We start from the raw sequence: 18,931 nt of genomic DNA on the forward strand, positions 1-18,931 counted from the left end.
AACATTAAAATGATAATATTAAAAAAAACCTGACATAATCAACATATTCACATTATAGGAGAAACCCCGTGACTATGAAATTAAATCTATAACATCGTCATCAATAGCTTATAACAGTTTACCGTTGGACTCTCCCAATACTTATACTTTATACTGTCAAAAATCATCTTTAATTTTTAGAAAGTCCTATCAAAGCAATGTTTGTTTTGTGGGTATGAATTGATCTTACTTCATAGCTAATTAATTAATTGTCGCGTTTTGGACCCTCCTCGCTTTAGTATTAAGTTACCACCTCGCAATAATGGAGCTGTAATGTATAAACGCTTCTTAATTACTTTTGATATGAGTAAAGAATTTTTGAATTTAGAATTGGTGATGCCACGCCAATCTCTTCAGTGCTTAATCAAATTTAGTTAAAAGAGAGAAGTGGACTATGCATCAATATAGTTAGATATAAAATAATAGCCTTTATACTATTGCAGAGACGTAACAGAAGATCCATTCACGGACCTATACCGCGTCGAAGGACTAAAAGGCATATACATAGCGTCTAAAGTGAACCACAAGTCACAAGTTTCTAACATAGAACCGGAACATTTGGTATCGCTGATTACATTCGACCATGGAGTCACATGGTCCCCGATAAACCCACCAGTGGAGGATGAAAACGGTAAGTTCAAGAATTTTCTATTTTTTCATAAATCAACTCTTTACCGCGGAGAGGAGGGTCTTCGGAACGAGTAGGTATTAGAGCGTAACCAAAACCAGTGCCACCACGCTGGACTGTGTGAATTGGTACATTTCACGCGACTTCAAAAACATTGCGGAGAACTCTCAGCGCGGCTAGCATGGGCAGGAGACAATTGTATCCCCGGGGAAAGGATAAAATAAATAAATATACTACGACAATACACACATCACCATCTAGCCCCAAAGTAAGCGTAGCTTGTGTTATGGGTACTAAGATAGCTGTTGCATATCTTTATGAATATAATACATATAAATACTTATAATATACAGATAAATACCCAGACACTGAAAAACAATCATGTTCATCACACAAACATTTTCCAGTTGTGGGAATCGAACCCACGGCCTTGGACTCAGAAAGCAGGGTCGCTGCCCACTGCGCCAATCGGCCGTCGAAAATTCAAAAAAAAATTAATTTCTTCAGCAGCAATAATATCCAAATAATATATGTGTAATAATAAACGGGGGTAAACTTCTCTTATTCCATGTTCCCGTGCTTTAGCAGGTGGATACGTTAATTATATCCCTTATTGCGGGATATAATCGGGGGACATAATTTTTATGCAGTGCAGTGATGTATTTTTCCATCACTGTTAGAGCAAGTGATATTTGATTGCTTAAAACTCCGGAAAGTGCGTTTTGGGGATCCAACTCAGTCCCCCCCAAAACGAGTTTGAGTTGGAGTCCAAACCGCTGGGCTTTCACCGCTTTTATATATATAAAGTTACTAGCGGATCCCAGCGCCATCTGTCGGGCTGATTTGTGAATCTAAACCATCCAGGGTGCCGCCCAAACGCATACCAAAAAATTCATTGAAATAGGTTCAGCCGTTTAGGAGGAGTTCAAGGACATACACAAGCACACAAGAAATATATATATATATATATATTTAAGATAAACAATAGGGTAAAATAAAGCAACGATCTAGACAAAATATCTTACTTCCCACCAATAATATTGTAAGTGACAGAGATACGATTCTTTAGGTTTTGATTGCAGGCCGTGGGCGGTACTTATCGAATAACAAACAAACCGAATTAGTTCATAGATTCTTAGATTTAGTTACGGGTATTACTTTCATTTCTACTACGTGCGTCATGGCCAAAACGCTGACCATTCAAATAAAGTTTAACAGAAAAATATATTAATTAAAATAAACGAGCTAAGTTGCATCATTACATAGGCAGCTAAACTTTTGCAAGTTAGCAATTAATAAAAAATCAGAGGTTTCTGATAAAAGCTTGCTTCATAAAGATGTATTTGACGGCCGACTGGCGCAGTGGGCAACGACCCTGCTTTATGAGTCCTAGGCTGAGGGTTCGATTCCCACAACTAGAAAATGTTTGTGTGATGAGCATGAATGTTTGTCAGTTTCTGGGTGTTTATATGTATATTCTAAGTATTTATGTATATTATTCATAAAAATATTCATCAGTCGTCTTAGTACCCATAACACAAGCTACGCTTACTTTGGGGCTAGATGGGCGGGTGTGTGTATTTTAGTATATTTTATTTATTTACTAGGCTATCACTGCTTGTTAAAATAGTGACAATGACTGCACTACTTTTACAACTGTCAATTTTGTTTAGTTTAGTGATTTGTGTGCAAATTTCAAAATTCTAATTCAAATTTAAAACTTCTTTATTCATGTTGGCCTATCACAGGCACTTATGAAGCGTTCATACATATAATAAGTTTACATAATTGTGAGGGGATGGTGATAACTTCGTTCGCCAACTTAAACCTAAAGCTACGAGGGTTCCAATCGCGCCGGGTCAAGAGCCCACAACAAACTTAGCCGGGTAAAATTGTTTTTGTTATCACCATCGCACAGTAAATTTATATTACGCTATGAAGTTAGAGCGATTCACACCCAAGCTTTTTTATCGTAAGTAAGTAAGGATTACTTAACGTTATGATAGGAAAAAGATTAGCCACCAATATGCTAGTGCCCAATCTGTCGGTTAGAGTATCACGAGTGTAGCACAAGGAAGGTACCGTTTTTGAACACCATCCTGGTGAAGTGGATAGTGCTGTGGATACCGCCGTAGACAATTTGGGAATTAATGATCTCTCATTTATCTCTGGGATGTTCTGGTGGAAGGCTTCGGCGGAGGCTAGTTACCCTACCGACAGGACATGGCGCAAAGCGATTAAGCGTTCTAGTACGGTACCGCGTAAAAACTGATTACGAGTATGGGCTTAATATAACTGACATACTCCTAACAGGTTAGCCCGCTAACTTCTTGGACTGCATTATCAGTTAGCACTAGGTATATTTCCAGTCAATGCCTAACGTGTAAATGAATTTAAAAAAATGAGGAAAAGCAAGTTTAAATCATCATATTTTTTATTTACAGGAAATCCACTTACTTGTCACATAGATAATTCTTGCAGTCTACACTTGTGCCAGAAATTCAGTCAGCTGTATCCAGTTACGAGGTAAGGATGATATAATCAAATCTAATAAACCTCACTTACGTATGGGTTTATATTAAGTAGTTTAAACTGTGGTAATGTAAACGAGTTTGACCCTTATTCCTTAGAGACAAGGTGCTTTTGTGTTTGTCAGTAGTGCCCCGTAATTATATGCATTACTCCAATTACAGCAGTAAAAGTTTATAATGTCAATTTATTCTGAAATCGTACCTATGTATAGTTCAGGTTGTTTATTACTTGGAATTTACCATAACCTGTATCAAATGCTAGTATAGTGAAACAAATTAATAAGTAGGTATTATCTATATATAAAAAAAAACTTGTTATTTATAAATCTGAACAGACAAATAAGAATATTAATGGTATGCGATCTACGTATTTATAAATATTGGACGGTTAAAACAACTGATTATTATGCATAAGTTTAAACAATGTGTTTTATTACAACATGGTTAACATAGAATTGATGTTTTTTTTAAATGACAAATTTGCTTAGAAGCAGAAAAATTCAAAATTTTTCTTGGCTGCTGTTTTCGTTAGAATCTGCCTTCCGAACCGGTGGTAGAGTCGCATCGAATGTACAGACTTGCCAGAGTTCCGAATTGCTTATAAAGCAGGCTAACTTGTAATAAATGACGACTGAATTTGGACAACTGATGCTATGATACCATATTTATTTGTTTACCATTTTTCTTTGATTTGATCCAGAACAAAGTTTAAAATCCTTATTCTATATCCTTATTGGCTAGAATAAGTATTGAACTATTAGATGTATATATACCATTGTCTGTTTACTAACACCGAACTATTAGGTTTGAAAACTAGAACTATTGCAAGCACGTGAGTTTTACTAGTGCTTCATATCGGATAGAACTGCTTCTAACGCGGCAAAATAACGCCTGCGCGTTACTTTGCGGAATTCTACTATATAAATACAGTGAAATCTAGCTAAATTTGCTATACTCCGCGAAAAGCAGAAGAATCTGTGCGGTGGAATTTATAATTTTTTCACTCTTTATTCTCGTACTTGCCGAAGATCTGTCTGGTGCGGAGTTAAAAGATTGGAGAAATTATAAATAACGCCGAGTATAACAAATTAAGGATGATTTTCAGTGTAGATGCTGATATTTATAACGTCTAAATATCGGTACTTTTCTTATATTTAATTCTTTAAGATACATCCAAGTAGGTTAATATTTTCTAAATTAAATCTTTCGACGTTGATAACCTCGGGTTTGTTTTAATGTTTAATTTCTGCTTTGTTCACAAGTCGAATACTTACGGAATACATAAATCGACATAGCAATTAAAGTAGTTGGCATACATAATGTAATAGATAACAATTCTTTGCAGTCAACCTGGAAATGTCACAGACAGTGAGCCGAGGTAAAAAAATATGAGATATAGAGAATGTTGTTGTGATAATACATTTTGCATTACACATAGGTAGCTTTTGTCAATATTTTTAATGAAATTTGAAAAAATAACTAAAAATTCTATTATGTGGGATGATTTAACTAGGATTTTGTTTCATTGTGTTTTTGCAAATATTTCATTTGTGTTTTTGCTTGGGTAGTTTAGACATAGAAATCACGTTCATTGTAAATCACTTATTCACGTTTTATTGCATCGCCTCGTATGTGATTATGTTCGCTAATTATATGCTATTTATTTTTATGATTGGGCATATGCCCATGTTGTTTCATCACGATTTGTTTTCGTAGAACTTAGATGTGTGTACACTTTGTAGTTCGTTATAAAAAATACGAATTAGATCTTTATCATATCACGTGGGTATAAAGCTAAGTTGGGAATATCGCACGTATTGAAAGCAGTTCATAATAAATATCAACTGGCAGTTCATATAAAAAATGGCTGGATTTCCGGAAATATATGTAAACATTCACCATCATCAGCTTATCGGTTTACTTTTGCTACGCACAAGCGTCCTCTATCACTGGGAAGAGGTATACAAGGTGATTTTTTTTTACACTTGGCAACCCGTTTCATGTACCCAATCTACAATAACTGTAAGCAGTACTCTAAATAATTTAATACACAATAAATAAAAAATAAAACAAAAAAATTGAGAGCAGCTGATCAAATAAAGTACTTATTCCAGTATTACTGCTTGATAAAACGATTTAAAAATTGATACCGACGCCGCACCGCGCCCCTTACACTCGATATTGGATGCTTCTTATACACCAAACCACAAATTTAATTTTCTTAATTTTTTTATTTACCAATAAAAGGGAATTGGAAAGATTAATTGGGTTTTAGTTGTATGTCGTAAACAAAGTCACCGTGTATAAAGCCTAGACCTGACTTTTGCTCAGTTCAGGTCATTATGCTTGCGTTGCATTATGCATTCGAGCGATCATCACATATCAAACAAACATAATATATGGTTAGAATGTTATAACAGGTAACGTTATAAGGTATTCAAAATAATAATACCGCACAAATAACAGGTTTTAAAACTACAAGTAATAATTCACAGGCAAAGGAGAGTGCCAAAACACATTATATTAATGTAGAGATTATATAGATGGCCATAACATATTCATTTATGCTTATATTCCATATAATACTATAAATGCGGAAGTGGGTGTGTTTGTCCTTCTTAAAAGCCCTAAGTTAGCAACCAGATCAACTTAATTTTTGGCATAGAGTTAGTTTAAAGGATGGAGAGTAACATAGGCTAGTTTTAGTCCTGGAAAACTATTAATTTCTTAAGAGTATTTTGGGTGGTCCTTAAAATGTAAACAAACGATTTGGTCACCTCGGGGAGGACTAATTCACAGGCAAACGAGAGTGCCAAAAAACATTATAGTAGGTATTTAGTTAGAAACTTTATAAGGCGCCGCTACTCGTTCTACATGACAATCAAGGACTGCCAAAGATTACTATAATACGGCCATCTTTTATCGTCGACATTAACTCACCGTTTAGTTGCGCTTTCAGGGGAATCGGTCGATAGTAAACACCATTTATATCTTGCAGTTGGACAAAAGGGAAAAGTTCAAACTATTGACCAATTCCTCTTTGTTTATTTATTTATTTATTTAGGAAGCCAACGTTATATACAATGTTTTAAAATTATTATAAACATAACAGTAATATTCTGAATTTTACATTGTATACACCACTTACAGGCTAACTCTGCATGCATCATAAAATATAGACGTTCTTCAATATACAGAACCTAAAACTAAAGAGATAAATTAAAAAAAAAATATAAAAGATACTACAAACTAAAATAAAATAAAAATAAAAATAAAAGAGGATTACGTAACAAACAGTTTTTTAATTTTGCGCTTATAACTCAGAGCGGAATTGTGAAAAATATCTAAATCAGCTTTTTTAAATGCACAATTGTAGGCTGAGAAAATTCTATTTATTGTTCTTTGTTATTCTCTGAGTATTATGTCTTACAGCTAGGTACACTATTTTTTTATACTCCATATTTACATGTAAAGCAAATTAAATAAATAAAAAACACAAGAATACAAAATAATAAATAAATAATAAGTCTTTATTGTGTCTCATTTACAACGGATTCTTATAATGTAACGAACGGTAACAACTGTATTAGTTAAAACTGTGTTTCAGCTATTAACGCCCACCTCCGGGCTAGGCAGCCTTATCGCTCTGTAACCAGCTCTTCCAGGCAACCTTAGTATTAGGAAGACACAAGAAAAACCGACTGCCAGTCGTGCATTATAAAAAATATACAACCAAAAAAATATATAAAAGAATACATGCAAATAATATAACAAATATATAAAAATAATATTTAAATCTAGTTAATAATGTAAAATGTATATGTATATTTAAATGAAAGTGTATGTGTTTTAAGTTCGTTGAGAATTTATTATCATTAATGCGTGTAAATAGAATAGAAGCAGGTAAATAATGGCGTGCGCTGCATACATGAATTAAAAGCACTACTTACTCTAGTGCGTACTCTAAATTATCCATGCAATTCTTTGTTCAAAGTTGTACCAAATAAAAAATGTGTTTAACGTCGCCGAGCTTTATAACTTAACTTAAATAATTAATTAATTAATTAATTAATTCACAGGCAAACGAGAGTGCCAAAAAACATTATAGTAGGTATTTAGTTAGGAACTTTATTAGGCACCCCTTCTAGTTCTACATGACAATCAATCTTAATTTTTTTTAACTTTGAATACTGGGCATAAACCTTTTGGTTGTTTTGTTTATCATTTTATCTTATATTTAAGTACTTCGCACCTTTCAGAACTACCTGTCGATGACCGTTTCTTCTTCTTCTATCTTCTTTCAGATCGGCTAGCATAATGAGTTCTAAGTCAGCGCCAGGTATAATAATGGCCACAGGAGTGCTGGGCAAATCGCTAAAAGGTATCCCTGGGGTTTATATAAGCAGAGACGCCGGTCTGAGTTGGAGGCGGATATTGAAGGATTACTACTTCTTCAACTACGGCGATCACGGCGGGGTTTTAGTGGCTGTAAAATATTTTAAATCCAGGGGAGAAACCAGAAGGATATTGTATTCTACTAATGAAGGCATCGAATGGAACTCTTATCAGTAAGTTAAATAATTGGTTCATATTATGTAAGTTTATTTGCATTATTGATTATTTAACAAAATTAATGATATTGATATTGGATAGAAGCGGGCATTACTTTGCGGAAATCCAGTATATAATATGAAAATTAAGCTTAATTTGCTATACTCCCCGAAAAGCAGGAGAATCTGTTTGGTGTGGAGTATAAGGATTGAAGAAATTATAAATTACACCATACAGATTCTCCTGCTTTTGCGGAACTCTCTAAATTAACTAGTTTTGTAAGTCTATAAATAGCGCTATCCCTTTTAGTAAAGAACATGGTGAAAAAGACGGCACTACTGTAGACCTGTCCATTTAGTTTTGTTGAGAGATTCGTTTACAACGGAATCGACATCACAATCCATTTATATTTATTCTGATAACAAGAAATAAATTAAATATTGTCTGAAAAGGGTTAAATATGCCACTTTGTACAATACCCTTTGTATTGTTAATGAAATTAAAACTTAATAAAGTGGCATATTGATGAAATATATAGCTGATTATAATTTGAAGAGGTACTTGTAGTAGAACATAGGGCGTACGTGATAAGACTGCGGAATTTGATGTTAGTGAGATAAACTTTCCAGCTAAGTAACTCCTTTATCGCGTTCTTAGGTTCAACGCCGATGACCTGCGGATATATGGACTAATGACCGAACCGGGCGAAAATACAACAACTTTCACTATGTTTGGCTCTGCCAACGAACAACATCAATGGATAATAATTACAATCGATCTATTAAACGCGTTCCCCCGCAATTGTACGCAGGATGATTACAAATTTTGGTCTCCTACGCCGCCTAACACGGCAGTATCCTGTGTACTCGGCAAACGTGATACCTTCGAAAGACGATTGGCTCATACAAACTGTCACAACGGCGTTGGCTACGAAAGACCGGTCAAAAAAGAATTGTGCGAATGCAGTAGGCGTGATTACGAATGTGATTATGGATTTGTACTTTCCCATAAAGTTTGTATCCGTAATCAAAGCTTAAGCTATGACCCATACGCTACACCCTCGGACTGTCGTCCAGGACATTTCTACCAAAGAACAAAAGGTTACAGAAAAATTGACGGGGATGTATGCACTACATCGTATTACATTGCCTACGAACCTGATCTCGTACCTTGTCCCCTAGAAGAACCTACTGAATTTATTCTGGTTGCTCTAAGAGACAGAATCGCGCGTATCGATTTATCGGATAATTCAACCTTGATACCGGTTCGAGGCCAACAAAATATAGTAGCGATAGAATTTGATATGAAGAATAACTGCATTTATTGGGCCGATATTGAAGTTGACAAAATCATTCGACAGTGTTTCGATAACGGAAACGCACAAGAGACCGTTGTCGATACAGAGCTATCTAGTATAGAAGGTATGGCTCTTGATTGGATTTCGAATGTACTTTTCTTTGTTGACGGTCTCAGAAAGAAAATAGAAGCTGTAAGGACTGATCTCTCTAGCCGGGGTAGAATGAGAGCTACGATTTTGGACTCTAAAGTTCTTTCGAAGCCTCGTGGTATTGCCGTACATCCTAGAGCAGGATATCTATTTTGGACTGACTGGGACCGAAATAGCCCTTCTGTTTCAAGGTCTAACTTGGACGGAAAAGACGTCAAAAAGCTGTTCACAAATTCAATTGTCAAATGGCCTAACGGTATAACCATCGATCAAATGGCAGACAGGATATACTGGGTTGATGCTATGGAAGATTACATAGCCAGTGCAGATCTGAATGGTCAATATTTTAGAAGGATCCTTTGGAACGATGATAAAGTGACGCATCCGTTTGCCGTTGCGGTTTTAAAGAATAAGATGTACTGGGACGATTGGAAGGCAAAGTCCATATTCACAGCTGATAAGGACACTGGGGCTAATATTGTTACGATCAATGACTCTTTGTCTGGATTGATGGACTTGAAAGTGTTCGCTTATTTCATGCAACACGGCAGCAATGCTTGCTCTTACAAGAATACAAGTTGTGATACACTCTGCTTGGGCGGTCCGGGTAACAGTTTTAGCTGCTTATGTCCGGATGGGTTCAAGAAAGTTAACGGGAAGTGCATGTGCCCTAGCGGTTTAGAGCCGGCCCCGAACATGACTTGTTCTAAACAAGATGGTTCCTGTAGTCCGGTGAGTAGCTAGATTCATGATACTGTACATCATCTTTAATAAATAATAAATAAATATACTACGCATCGCCATTTAGTTCTAAAGTAAGCGTAGCTTGTGTTATGGGTACTGAGATAACTGATTAATAGTTTTTATGAATAATATACACATACTTATAATATATAGATAAACACCCAGACACTGAAAAACATTCATGTTCATTACACAAATATTGTCCAGTTGTGGGAACCCACGGCCTTGGCCCAGAAAGCAGGGTCGCCGCCCACTGCGCCAATCGGCCGTCGGCATCTTTATATCCTAACTGATATTATAAATGCGAAAGTGTGTTTGTTTGTTTGTCTTTCTTTAACGCCTTAACTAAGCAACGAATCAACTTGATTTTTGCCATTGAGTTAGTTGAAAGGACGCAGAGTAACATAGGCTTAATCCCAGAGAAACTAACGGTTCCCACGGGATTATAAAAAAACCGTAATAAACGTTAGTTAAAATTATATATTTTCTCAAGGGGGTCTAATTCCGATCCCTGGGTCAGCAATTCTGAGTACTATCCCGGAATTTAGAAATACACCCCCGTGCCTCCGGAGAGTACGTTAAGAGGTCGGCCTTGCGTACCATCTCTTTTAGGCCGTGTCGGATATACCTTTCCATCGCTATGAGACTGAGGTAATAGTTAGTGCAACTGTGTTTTGCGCACACACTTTGGCACTATTATATCTCGCGTAGTTGGAAAAACTTTTTGGACAATGGAAAAACCACCGTGGCCGAAATCGGTCAGCCAAACTGTTGTTTCTTTTAATTTCAATTGTAATCGTACATTTTAGGACGAATTCACCTGTAAGAACGGCGTATGTATTACAAACACTTGGCGCTGCGATGGTAACGACGACTGCGGCGATAATTCCGACGAGGCCAGTTGCACGTGCGCGCCGCATATGATTGCGTGCGAAGACTTGCACTGTTACTTACCGCACTGGAGATGTGACGGCGACACAGACTGTCTGGACATGAGCGACGAGAAAGGTAAATATTAAAGATGTCTGATTGAAGGCAATTCCTTTCAGTTCATCCTTAGGAAGATATCGCACTTTTAGTTTACGAGTGCTTTGAAAGTGGAACAGATGCGCAGAAAACACGCTGCGGGTGCATTACACATAGTCGTGGTCAAGTCGAGAACTTATAATTTAATTTTGATGACAATAGATAGAAGTAAAAAGTAGGTATTTTATTAATGTACCTAAGTACTGTACTTAAAATTTTTTATTCTTTATTGTACACGTACATAATGCCATCTTCTCTTGAAGACATCCAGAGAAGTATTATCACTCACGGAATGAGGCCGCCAATTTAAATGTTTGTCATGACCCCCTCCAAATACTGCAACATCCTCGCATTTTTTGTATAAAATTTAAAAATACTTGAGTATTTGTAAAGCCATTACAGTACATAATTATGTAAACAATTGTCTACAAGATCCGCTTTGCAAAAAAAAATTAGCTCTCCTATTACATCACATTATTTCGAATCAAATAGCTAAGTCTGTAAGTATTTTTTTTTTAAATAAGAGACATAAGTCTTGCGCTTGATTGTGAATAAGACTTCAGTTATGAACTTTAGTAGGCTATTTATTTTTGTTACTTAACAGTTAACAGTTAACACTCCACTTAAATGACAGTTATCAGTTATAGTGACAGTTTTTTTTAACCGGTCGTTATAATTTAGGGGGTTAGCTTGATAAAATAAAGATCATTTTTATAATATGTTTGGGGTCTAAGTGTGTTTCGTTTCTACGTTTTAATTCTCTTGCAGATTGTGCGAAGCAAAATTGTTCAGAGAGTCAATTCACTTGTGCTAATGGGAACTGTATCGAAAAGAGATGGATGTGCGATGGAGATAACGATTGCAAGGATGGGTCTGACGAACAAAACTGCACGGTATTTATTTTTCACAGCTGTAGATATTATGTCACTTACGAATGTACTAGGAGTATATAAAGAAGAAGGGATAGTAGCGTCCTCTGTGCTCATACTACCGACCAGTCTTCAGCTTGGTGAGTATGGACAAACCCTTCCGGTGAGAGAGGCCTTTATACCAGCAGTGGAATTTTATATGCTAAAGATAAAATGGCTTACCTCGGATTACTTTCCAAAATTTAAAATTTAGTTTTTTTTATTTCTCTTAAATCTATTTGTATTAATAAAAGCGATAAGTATTTTTATACCTGAAAACCACACATAATATTATTAAGCTTTTGTTTTTGCGTTCTCATTAAAAGCGTTTTGTACACCCGAAATGCTAATGACATCAGGCTGTTCACTACAGTCCGAAGCTTGGGCTATTTTGTTTTTTTTTCCATTTATTATAATTATATATATATTTATATATATATATATATATTATCATCATATATATATTTATATATATATAATTATAATATATGTAAAAAATATAATTAACAGACCAATTAGATAGTCCACCTGATGGCTGTGGAAAAACATGGCCTTATAAACAAAGCAACACTTCGTAGAGTATACGAGGAACACGTCGTGCCACGTGGCGCCCTGTGTCCATAAACCGTAGGTGTTAAGCCTTAATAATATGCCCTTATTAAATGTCCCACTGTTAAGGACAGGCGTTTTCTTCAATAAGATAAACATGGCTCAAGAGCTAAAAAATTTAAAATTTTAATAAATCAACTTTGTAGGCCCTCGTTCGTCGAACGGTTAGCATGATCAACTAGAGATCACGAGGTCCTGGTTTCGAATTCCGGGTCGGGTCAGAAATGATAGTGTATTTCTTTTAAATAATTTTCTGTACCAGCCCGAAATTAGTGGTGACAACCTCAGAAATATGCTCTACGAAGAACTGTAGAGCATATTTCTTCGGTTGTTATAACTTACTAGTAATAGTTTAAGCCCACCGATCAGCATTGGAGCAACGTGGTGGGTCGAGGCCTGCGCGCCCAACTGTTGGACGTTAATAGTGATTGATGAATATGACTTTTGTAGGAAACTTTACCAAAGCGACCGGACGAAGCAAGCTGCGTATCAGGCAACGTGTTCGTATGTGGTAACAAAACCAACGGTTTCTGCATACCGAACGCGTGGGTGTGCGACGGAGAGAAAGATTGCCCCGGCGCAGAGGACGAGAGAGAAGACAGATGCCAGAATTATACGTGCGCGCCCTATATGTACCGATGCCCCAGCGGAAAGTGTATTTATATGTCTTGGGTAAGTATTATTTAGTTGTGGGTGGCAGGCAGTGGCGTGCACTTCATACATGCACAAACGCACTGCCTACCCTAAAATTTATATATAACTCCTATAAGAGGAGTATTTTTGCAATTTTCCTAGTGTATGCATACCTTGGTAAGAAAACCAGTGCACGCCACTGGGGGCGGGAATTGAAATTAGTTACGGACAACCCATATATATTTGGTGCCGGAATGGCGACTGGGTTTTAGTTTCACATGTAAATGGCACAGACAGTATATAATGTTACCCTAAAGCCTGTTTAGTAATATTTCGGTTCTCATTTACATGTTGTATATTATGTTAAACTCAGGTGTGTGACGGTGAGAATGACTGCGGTGAAGCCGAGGCGTCTGACGAGAAGGATTGCGCGCCTAGAACTCACACTAAACTACTTCCACGGCCGGATAAGCTAGAATTCCCCAACAACGGTAGCTGCGCAGACTGGATGTTCATATGTGACAATGGCAACTGCTTGCCGTACTGGTGGCGGTGCGACGGCGTCAACGACTGCGAGGACAATTCCGACGAAGTCGCCTGCGGTTTGGTTTATCATGACAAAACGGCTGTCAGTCCCGAGCACGACGCGGCCAGGCAAAAGTGCGGCAAGAGCCAGTTCACATGCTCCCCTGGTAAGCAATTTTTAAAATTATACGTCTTTGAAAAGTTATGACAGTAAATTTTTACGATGCGCGCGCAAACCGCCACTAAAAACCGACACCCTGAAGATAGCTATACGGTTAGACAGTGTACACTTTTAATTGTCAAAGTTTGAGGGCTCATTCCGGTGATTTCATTCATTCAATTGTACAAACATCTCAAATTTTAATGTTGAGGGAAACTTGATTTTCCGATAATGAGTCTATTAGTATTCCAATTTTAATTATGTTTATAATATCCATTTCTTTAATTATGTAGAAATATTTTTTTTCTGACATTTAAATAAACTTTATTGAACTAGATAATGCGTTACAATAAAACTTTCTATGTATTAAAAACCGTTCTTCTATTTTGAGTGTAGTTTTTTCTACAAACGTAGAATAAGGCGTAAGAAAATTTTTTTTGGAAATATTTTTATCTTTTTACGCCAAAGGAGTATAACTTCTAACGCGTGTACATAAGAACACACACCTTTTGAACCATCAATTATGTGATGAACATGAAAGTTTTTCAGTATCTGGGTGTTTATCTATGTTTTTTTAAGTATTTATGTGTATTATATTCATAAAAATATTCATCAGCTATCTTAGTACCCATAACACAAGCTAAGCTAACTTTGGGGCTAGGTGGTTGTCACATGGGTGTTGGAAGCAGTAAACTCTTAAAAATCTCACCTGTTATATGCAGGTATATGCATCCCTCTATCATGGGTGTGCGACTCCACAAACGATTGCTCGGACGGCGCAGACGAGCGTAGTTGCACGCGAACAATGCCTGTCGTGCCGCGGTGCAATGCGGACAGTACGCCGTGTGCGGATGGATTTACGTGCATTCGTGACAACCAGCTGTGTGACGGCGTGATAGATTGCGCTGATCACAGCGATGAGCAGCATTGCGCTAATGTAAGTAATTTCTGAAGTGAAAACTTGTAGGTATATTTTTGATGAGATAAAATCTCTGGACTCGCGGCGCCTTTACGAGACGCAGCTATTTGAATTTTTGGTTAGAGAATGTGACTTTACTATGTCCAATCAACACAATATTAGCACAACGAGATATCAAATGAATGAATGAACGATTTATTTACTTCTCCACATTACTTATAAGTATAAGTAAAATATAATGTTGCTTACGAGCTATTTTGTTACACAGTTATAAAAAGTACAATTGATGCGGTATTTACGAGATATTTATATAACTTCGAATCAAAATTGTTTATTTCCTATTTTAGTTGCCATGAACCTTCTATTTTAGATTTTAATAATTTTAATGATAATGATGATGTTACAAGAGTTGTCGAAATTGTTAACTATGATTTGTAAAAGAATCATTAATGTAACAAAACCAACAACCCAATAACCCTAGTACCCATCTAAAAAATGTCTAACGCGCCAAAATAAGTTTTAACGTCCGGCGGCACTCCCATAATTGATAAACCCATAATTTTTTTAGCAATTAGCCCTTGACTGCATTGACCTCTCTCTGACTTGGTTTGATCTCGAAGGGATACCGAGCATAGCTCTCTCCATCGCACTGAGGGATTTTGACGAAAAGATGTCACGAAGTTTCCCGAATTTTCCCGAAGAGTTTCGCCATATACTTGGTCCATCAATAATTACTAAAAAAATAAATCTGGATTTTAAACATTGTCCATATTTTTGACAGAAACACAAAACGGCGGTGGTTTGCCCGTCACGCTATTTCCAATGCGATGACGGAACTCGCTGTCTATGGCAAGTGATGGTGTGCAATGGCCACCAGGATTGCTACGACGGCAGCGACGAGGCCAACTGTACCTCTGAAGCAAGCGAAGAACACCTTTACCAGGTCAGTACAACGAGAAGAGGGCTATATTGAAATTGGGAATAACAGTGGCAGAACTTCAGAACGTTAGTTGAAGTGTGCCAAAACACATTCATTTTAAATGGAATAAAACAATTGTTTATTCAACTGCGTGTTTGCCGCTTACTGTAATCTCATCTGGTAGTAGCCACCTATATCAAAGAAGATAGCTATAATAAAGCTTGTGTGAGTTATTTTTTTTATCACCATTTAACGTGATCGCTGTATCAGTTCAGTTGGGATTAAATATCCAAGTATTATGTTATAATGTGCCGTGTGGTGAAGCATATCAGAATACAGGTGTCACCTCCGCTCCTAATGTCGCACAAGGCGACTGAGGGAATATGCCCGAATCCTCGCGTTGGCCTCTCGCCTTTAGTACAGCAGTTTTATAGGCTACTAGCGGTCCCTCGCGACTTCGTCCGCGTATAAGTCAACCTTAGAAGATTTTCCTCAGATTTTTTTTAGAATTTTTATAGGGAAGTAACTTGGTCTTACATGATTTTATCAAAACTTAAACCTTTTACGTAGCGCACGCAGCGGAAGCTCTCAAAAGAAAAAACCCCCCATATTTTGAAACAATCTTCATTGGTGCTATGCTCTTGTTGGTCTCAGATGGAGATGACATGTAGCCTTCCTCGATGAATAGGGTATCCAACACTGAAAGAATTTTTCAAATCGGACGTGTAGTTACTGAGATCATCGCGTCAAACAAACAAACTCTCAAACAATCAAGTAAACAAACAAACAAACAAAGTACAAACAAACTCTTCAGCTTTATATATTAATATAAGATTGATGGATTATGTTTACATTAGGGTTGATCTATAAATATTTCAATGTTATATCTCTCAGTTCCTAAGCATTGGAGTCGACCAGTCGTCCATCAACTCGACAAGCTTCCTCATATCATGTTGGATGGCGCAACAGAAGATGGTCCTGTACACGTTCCTACCTTCCATAGCCAAGGTCAGCGATGGAGTTTGGAAGAACATGACTTGGACTACCGACAGTGTTTACAGGCAAGTTTTATGGTACAAGACATAAATTACAAATTCAAATTCAAAAATTGACGATTTATTTTATTACTGGCATTTAAGAAATTCATACACAAGAGATAGATGCTTCTCAAGCCGAACGCTTAGACTGATTGTGCTTAATCGTTTTTTATGCGCTCCCGCTTGCACGCTCGGCTCAGGCGAAACGTGACATTGAGTCATGCTTTTTCGCGCGTTTAATTAATTTCAACTTTCATTTGCCAAAAAACTTTTATTAGTACTTTATCAGTCAGTGTGACAGTTCTGATAAGTACATTTTCTGGTACTATGCTGGTTTCTGGTTCTTCTTAAATTTTTTTTATTCCACTAAAAGTTAGCCTTTGACTGCGACCTCACCAGGTGTTAACGGGCTAACCTGTTACCGAGTAGGACAGTTATATTAAAAGCTTACCCCTAATCAATTTTTACGCTTTATCGTACTGGAACGCTAAATCGCTTTGCTGCATGTTTTTGTCGGCAACCAGCCAGACCAGAAAAAAAAACAGAAATAAAAAAAATCTCAAAATTGCTCTGCATGGAAACGAACCCGGGGCCTCCAACTATAAACCACACCGCTGCGCCAGAGAGGTCGTCAAAAGTGTAACCACCATAATGTCAATTCATATTGTTAAATCATATTTGAAATTATATTTGTTACAGATTCACGGATTTGGAGCCATACACTAATTACAACGTTACGGTTTACATTCAAGACAGCAAATCTAATAAGACCTATGCATCTATGAAGTACGTCAACACAACCACCGGGGAAGGAGGTATATGATTATTCATTTATTTTCAGAAATGTTCATTATTGTAACAAAGATGAAGCATCGATTATATAATAGGAAGAGTCTATAAACAGTTAGGTATATTATTTTATTGAAATATATTATTATTACAGAAACAAAAGACAAAGAGAAACACATAAAAAAATAGGAAAAAAAAACTAGTTTAGGTGTGCAAAGGCGGTCTTATCGCTAAAGCGATCTCTCGGACAACCTTTGGCGAAAGTAGTTCTTATAAGGAACGGGTTGGTGCGGCAATACAAATGTATTTATACTGATTGAAAAAAAAAATTAAATTTATTGCTAGACACAAAACATAACAGCGTGCTGGGATTCAAACTCGGCCCCCAGAAAGTGAAGTCGAAGTCCTACCCACTCTCTCACTGACTTTCATCATCTCACTCACTCATCCACTCACTTTATTTTTAAACCTGACATAATCTCGGAATATCTTTTTGTTCACACTTCAACTGGAAGCACCTTTCATATGTCAGAATGTGACAAAACACTGCGTAACCATTCCAACCTTATAACATGACTATGGTTAAGGTAGTTTGTACGTAAACTGTGAAAACATGAGGTTTGTAGTGGGTAATTTATCCAAAGACTATAACAGTGAATTTCGCACCACCAGTTCCTTCGCCGCCACGCCGTCTCACCGTACGCCAAATGGTAGGCAGTCGAGTGAATTTGATATGGGACCCACCAAGCGATCCGCGCGGAATCATTCAACACTACACAGTACATTATGTGCCGCCACTACCGCCAATGGAAAAGATCGTACCCGCTGCCGACAACAACGTGTCTGTGTCATTCGTCATAGTTGGATACTTCAAGCCTAACAAGAACTACTCCTTCTGGGTAAGTAACATTTATTCTTGATCTCTTTTCCTATTACGGTAAAACGCCGCCGCCTGTATCGGTTTAATTCTGTGTCAATAAAGCTTTTGTTGTAATGACCTTGAGAAATGGTTTAGCTTCCTACGATGTAGAAAAGTTACAGAAAAAGTGACTTCCATTGATTCAGTTTTCCAAAGCCACTTTTAAAAAAACGATCGTTGCGTTTCTGCGATTAAGAGCTTTTGATGTGAAATATCTAAATTCAAAGTCATTATTTTATGGAAAAAAAATGTAATGCTTAATCTTTTTATTATGCCATATTTTATTCCTGTCGGAATCTATTATTCTATGCATGTAACTATAGGTTATATGCATAGAATAATAGATTCCGACAAGATAGTTTTCCACTTACCATCAGGTGGGCTATCTGCTTGGTGCATAAATTATTACTATAAAATATGTCCTCGAGGAATTGATTAAGATAATTTCTTCTTTATGGGAATACAACAAACTATTATACTAACCGTAGCTGAAGGAACAAGACCGGTATTTCAAAGGATACTACTCGATCATCATCAAAGCATTCAA

The 18,931-nt window shown here is 36.8% G+C and overlaps 1 protein-coding gene across 2 annotated transcripts in view; it reads left to right on the forward strand.

Annotated features, from left to right (window-relative positions):
- LOC120631391 (sortilin-related receptor-like) overlaps nucleotides 1–18,931 on the forward strand; it is a 56,255-nt gene that overhangs the window by 27,000 nt on the left and 10,324 nt on the right. The window contains exons 6-19 of one of the 2 annotated variants that reach the window (XM_039900936.1): nucleotides 483–670; nucleotides 3,112–3,193; nucleotides 4,544–4,576; nucleotides 7,503–7,766; nucleotides 8,407–9,928; nucleotides 10,750–10,948; nucleotides 11,735–11,859; nucleotides 12,934–13,155; nucleotides 13,490–13,808; nucleotides 14,524–14,738; nucleotides 15,502–15,663; nucleotides 16,534–16,700; nucleotides 17,376–17,491; nucleotides 18,138–18,364. In XM_039900936.1, the coding sequence (XP_039756870.1) occupies nucleotides 483–670; nucleotides 3,112–3,193; nucleotides 4,544–4,576; nucleotides 7,503–7,766; nucleotides 8,407–9,928; nucleotides 10,750–10,948; nucleotides 11,735–11,859; nucleotides 12,934–13,155; nucleotides 13,490–13,808; nucleotides 14,524–14,738; nucleotides 15,502–15,663; nucleotides 16,534–16,700; nucleotides 17,376–17,491; nucleotides 18,138–18,364 (3,841 nt within the window). The remainder of the gene's footprint in view (nucleotides 1–482; nucleotides 671–3,111; nucleotides 3,194–4,543; nucleotides 4,577–7,502; nucleotides 7,767–8,406; nucleotides 9,929–10,749; nucleotides 10,949–11,734; nucleotides 11,860–12,933; nucleotides 13,156–13,489; nucleotides 13,809–14,523; nucleotides 14,739–15,501; nucleotides 15,664–16,533; nucleotides 16,701–17,375; nucleotides 17,492–18,137; nucleotides 18,365–18,931) is intronic. The other variant, XM_039900937.1, reaches the window with a different exon arrangement.

This window comes from Pararge aegeria, chromosome 18, assembly GCF_905163445.1.
Source record: "Pararge aegeria chromosome 18, ilParAegt1.1, whole genome shotgun sequence".
Classification (NCBI taxonomy): domain Eukaryota; kingdom Metazoa; phylum Arthropoda; class Insecta; order Lepidoptera; family Nymphalidae; genus Pararge; species Pararge aegeria.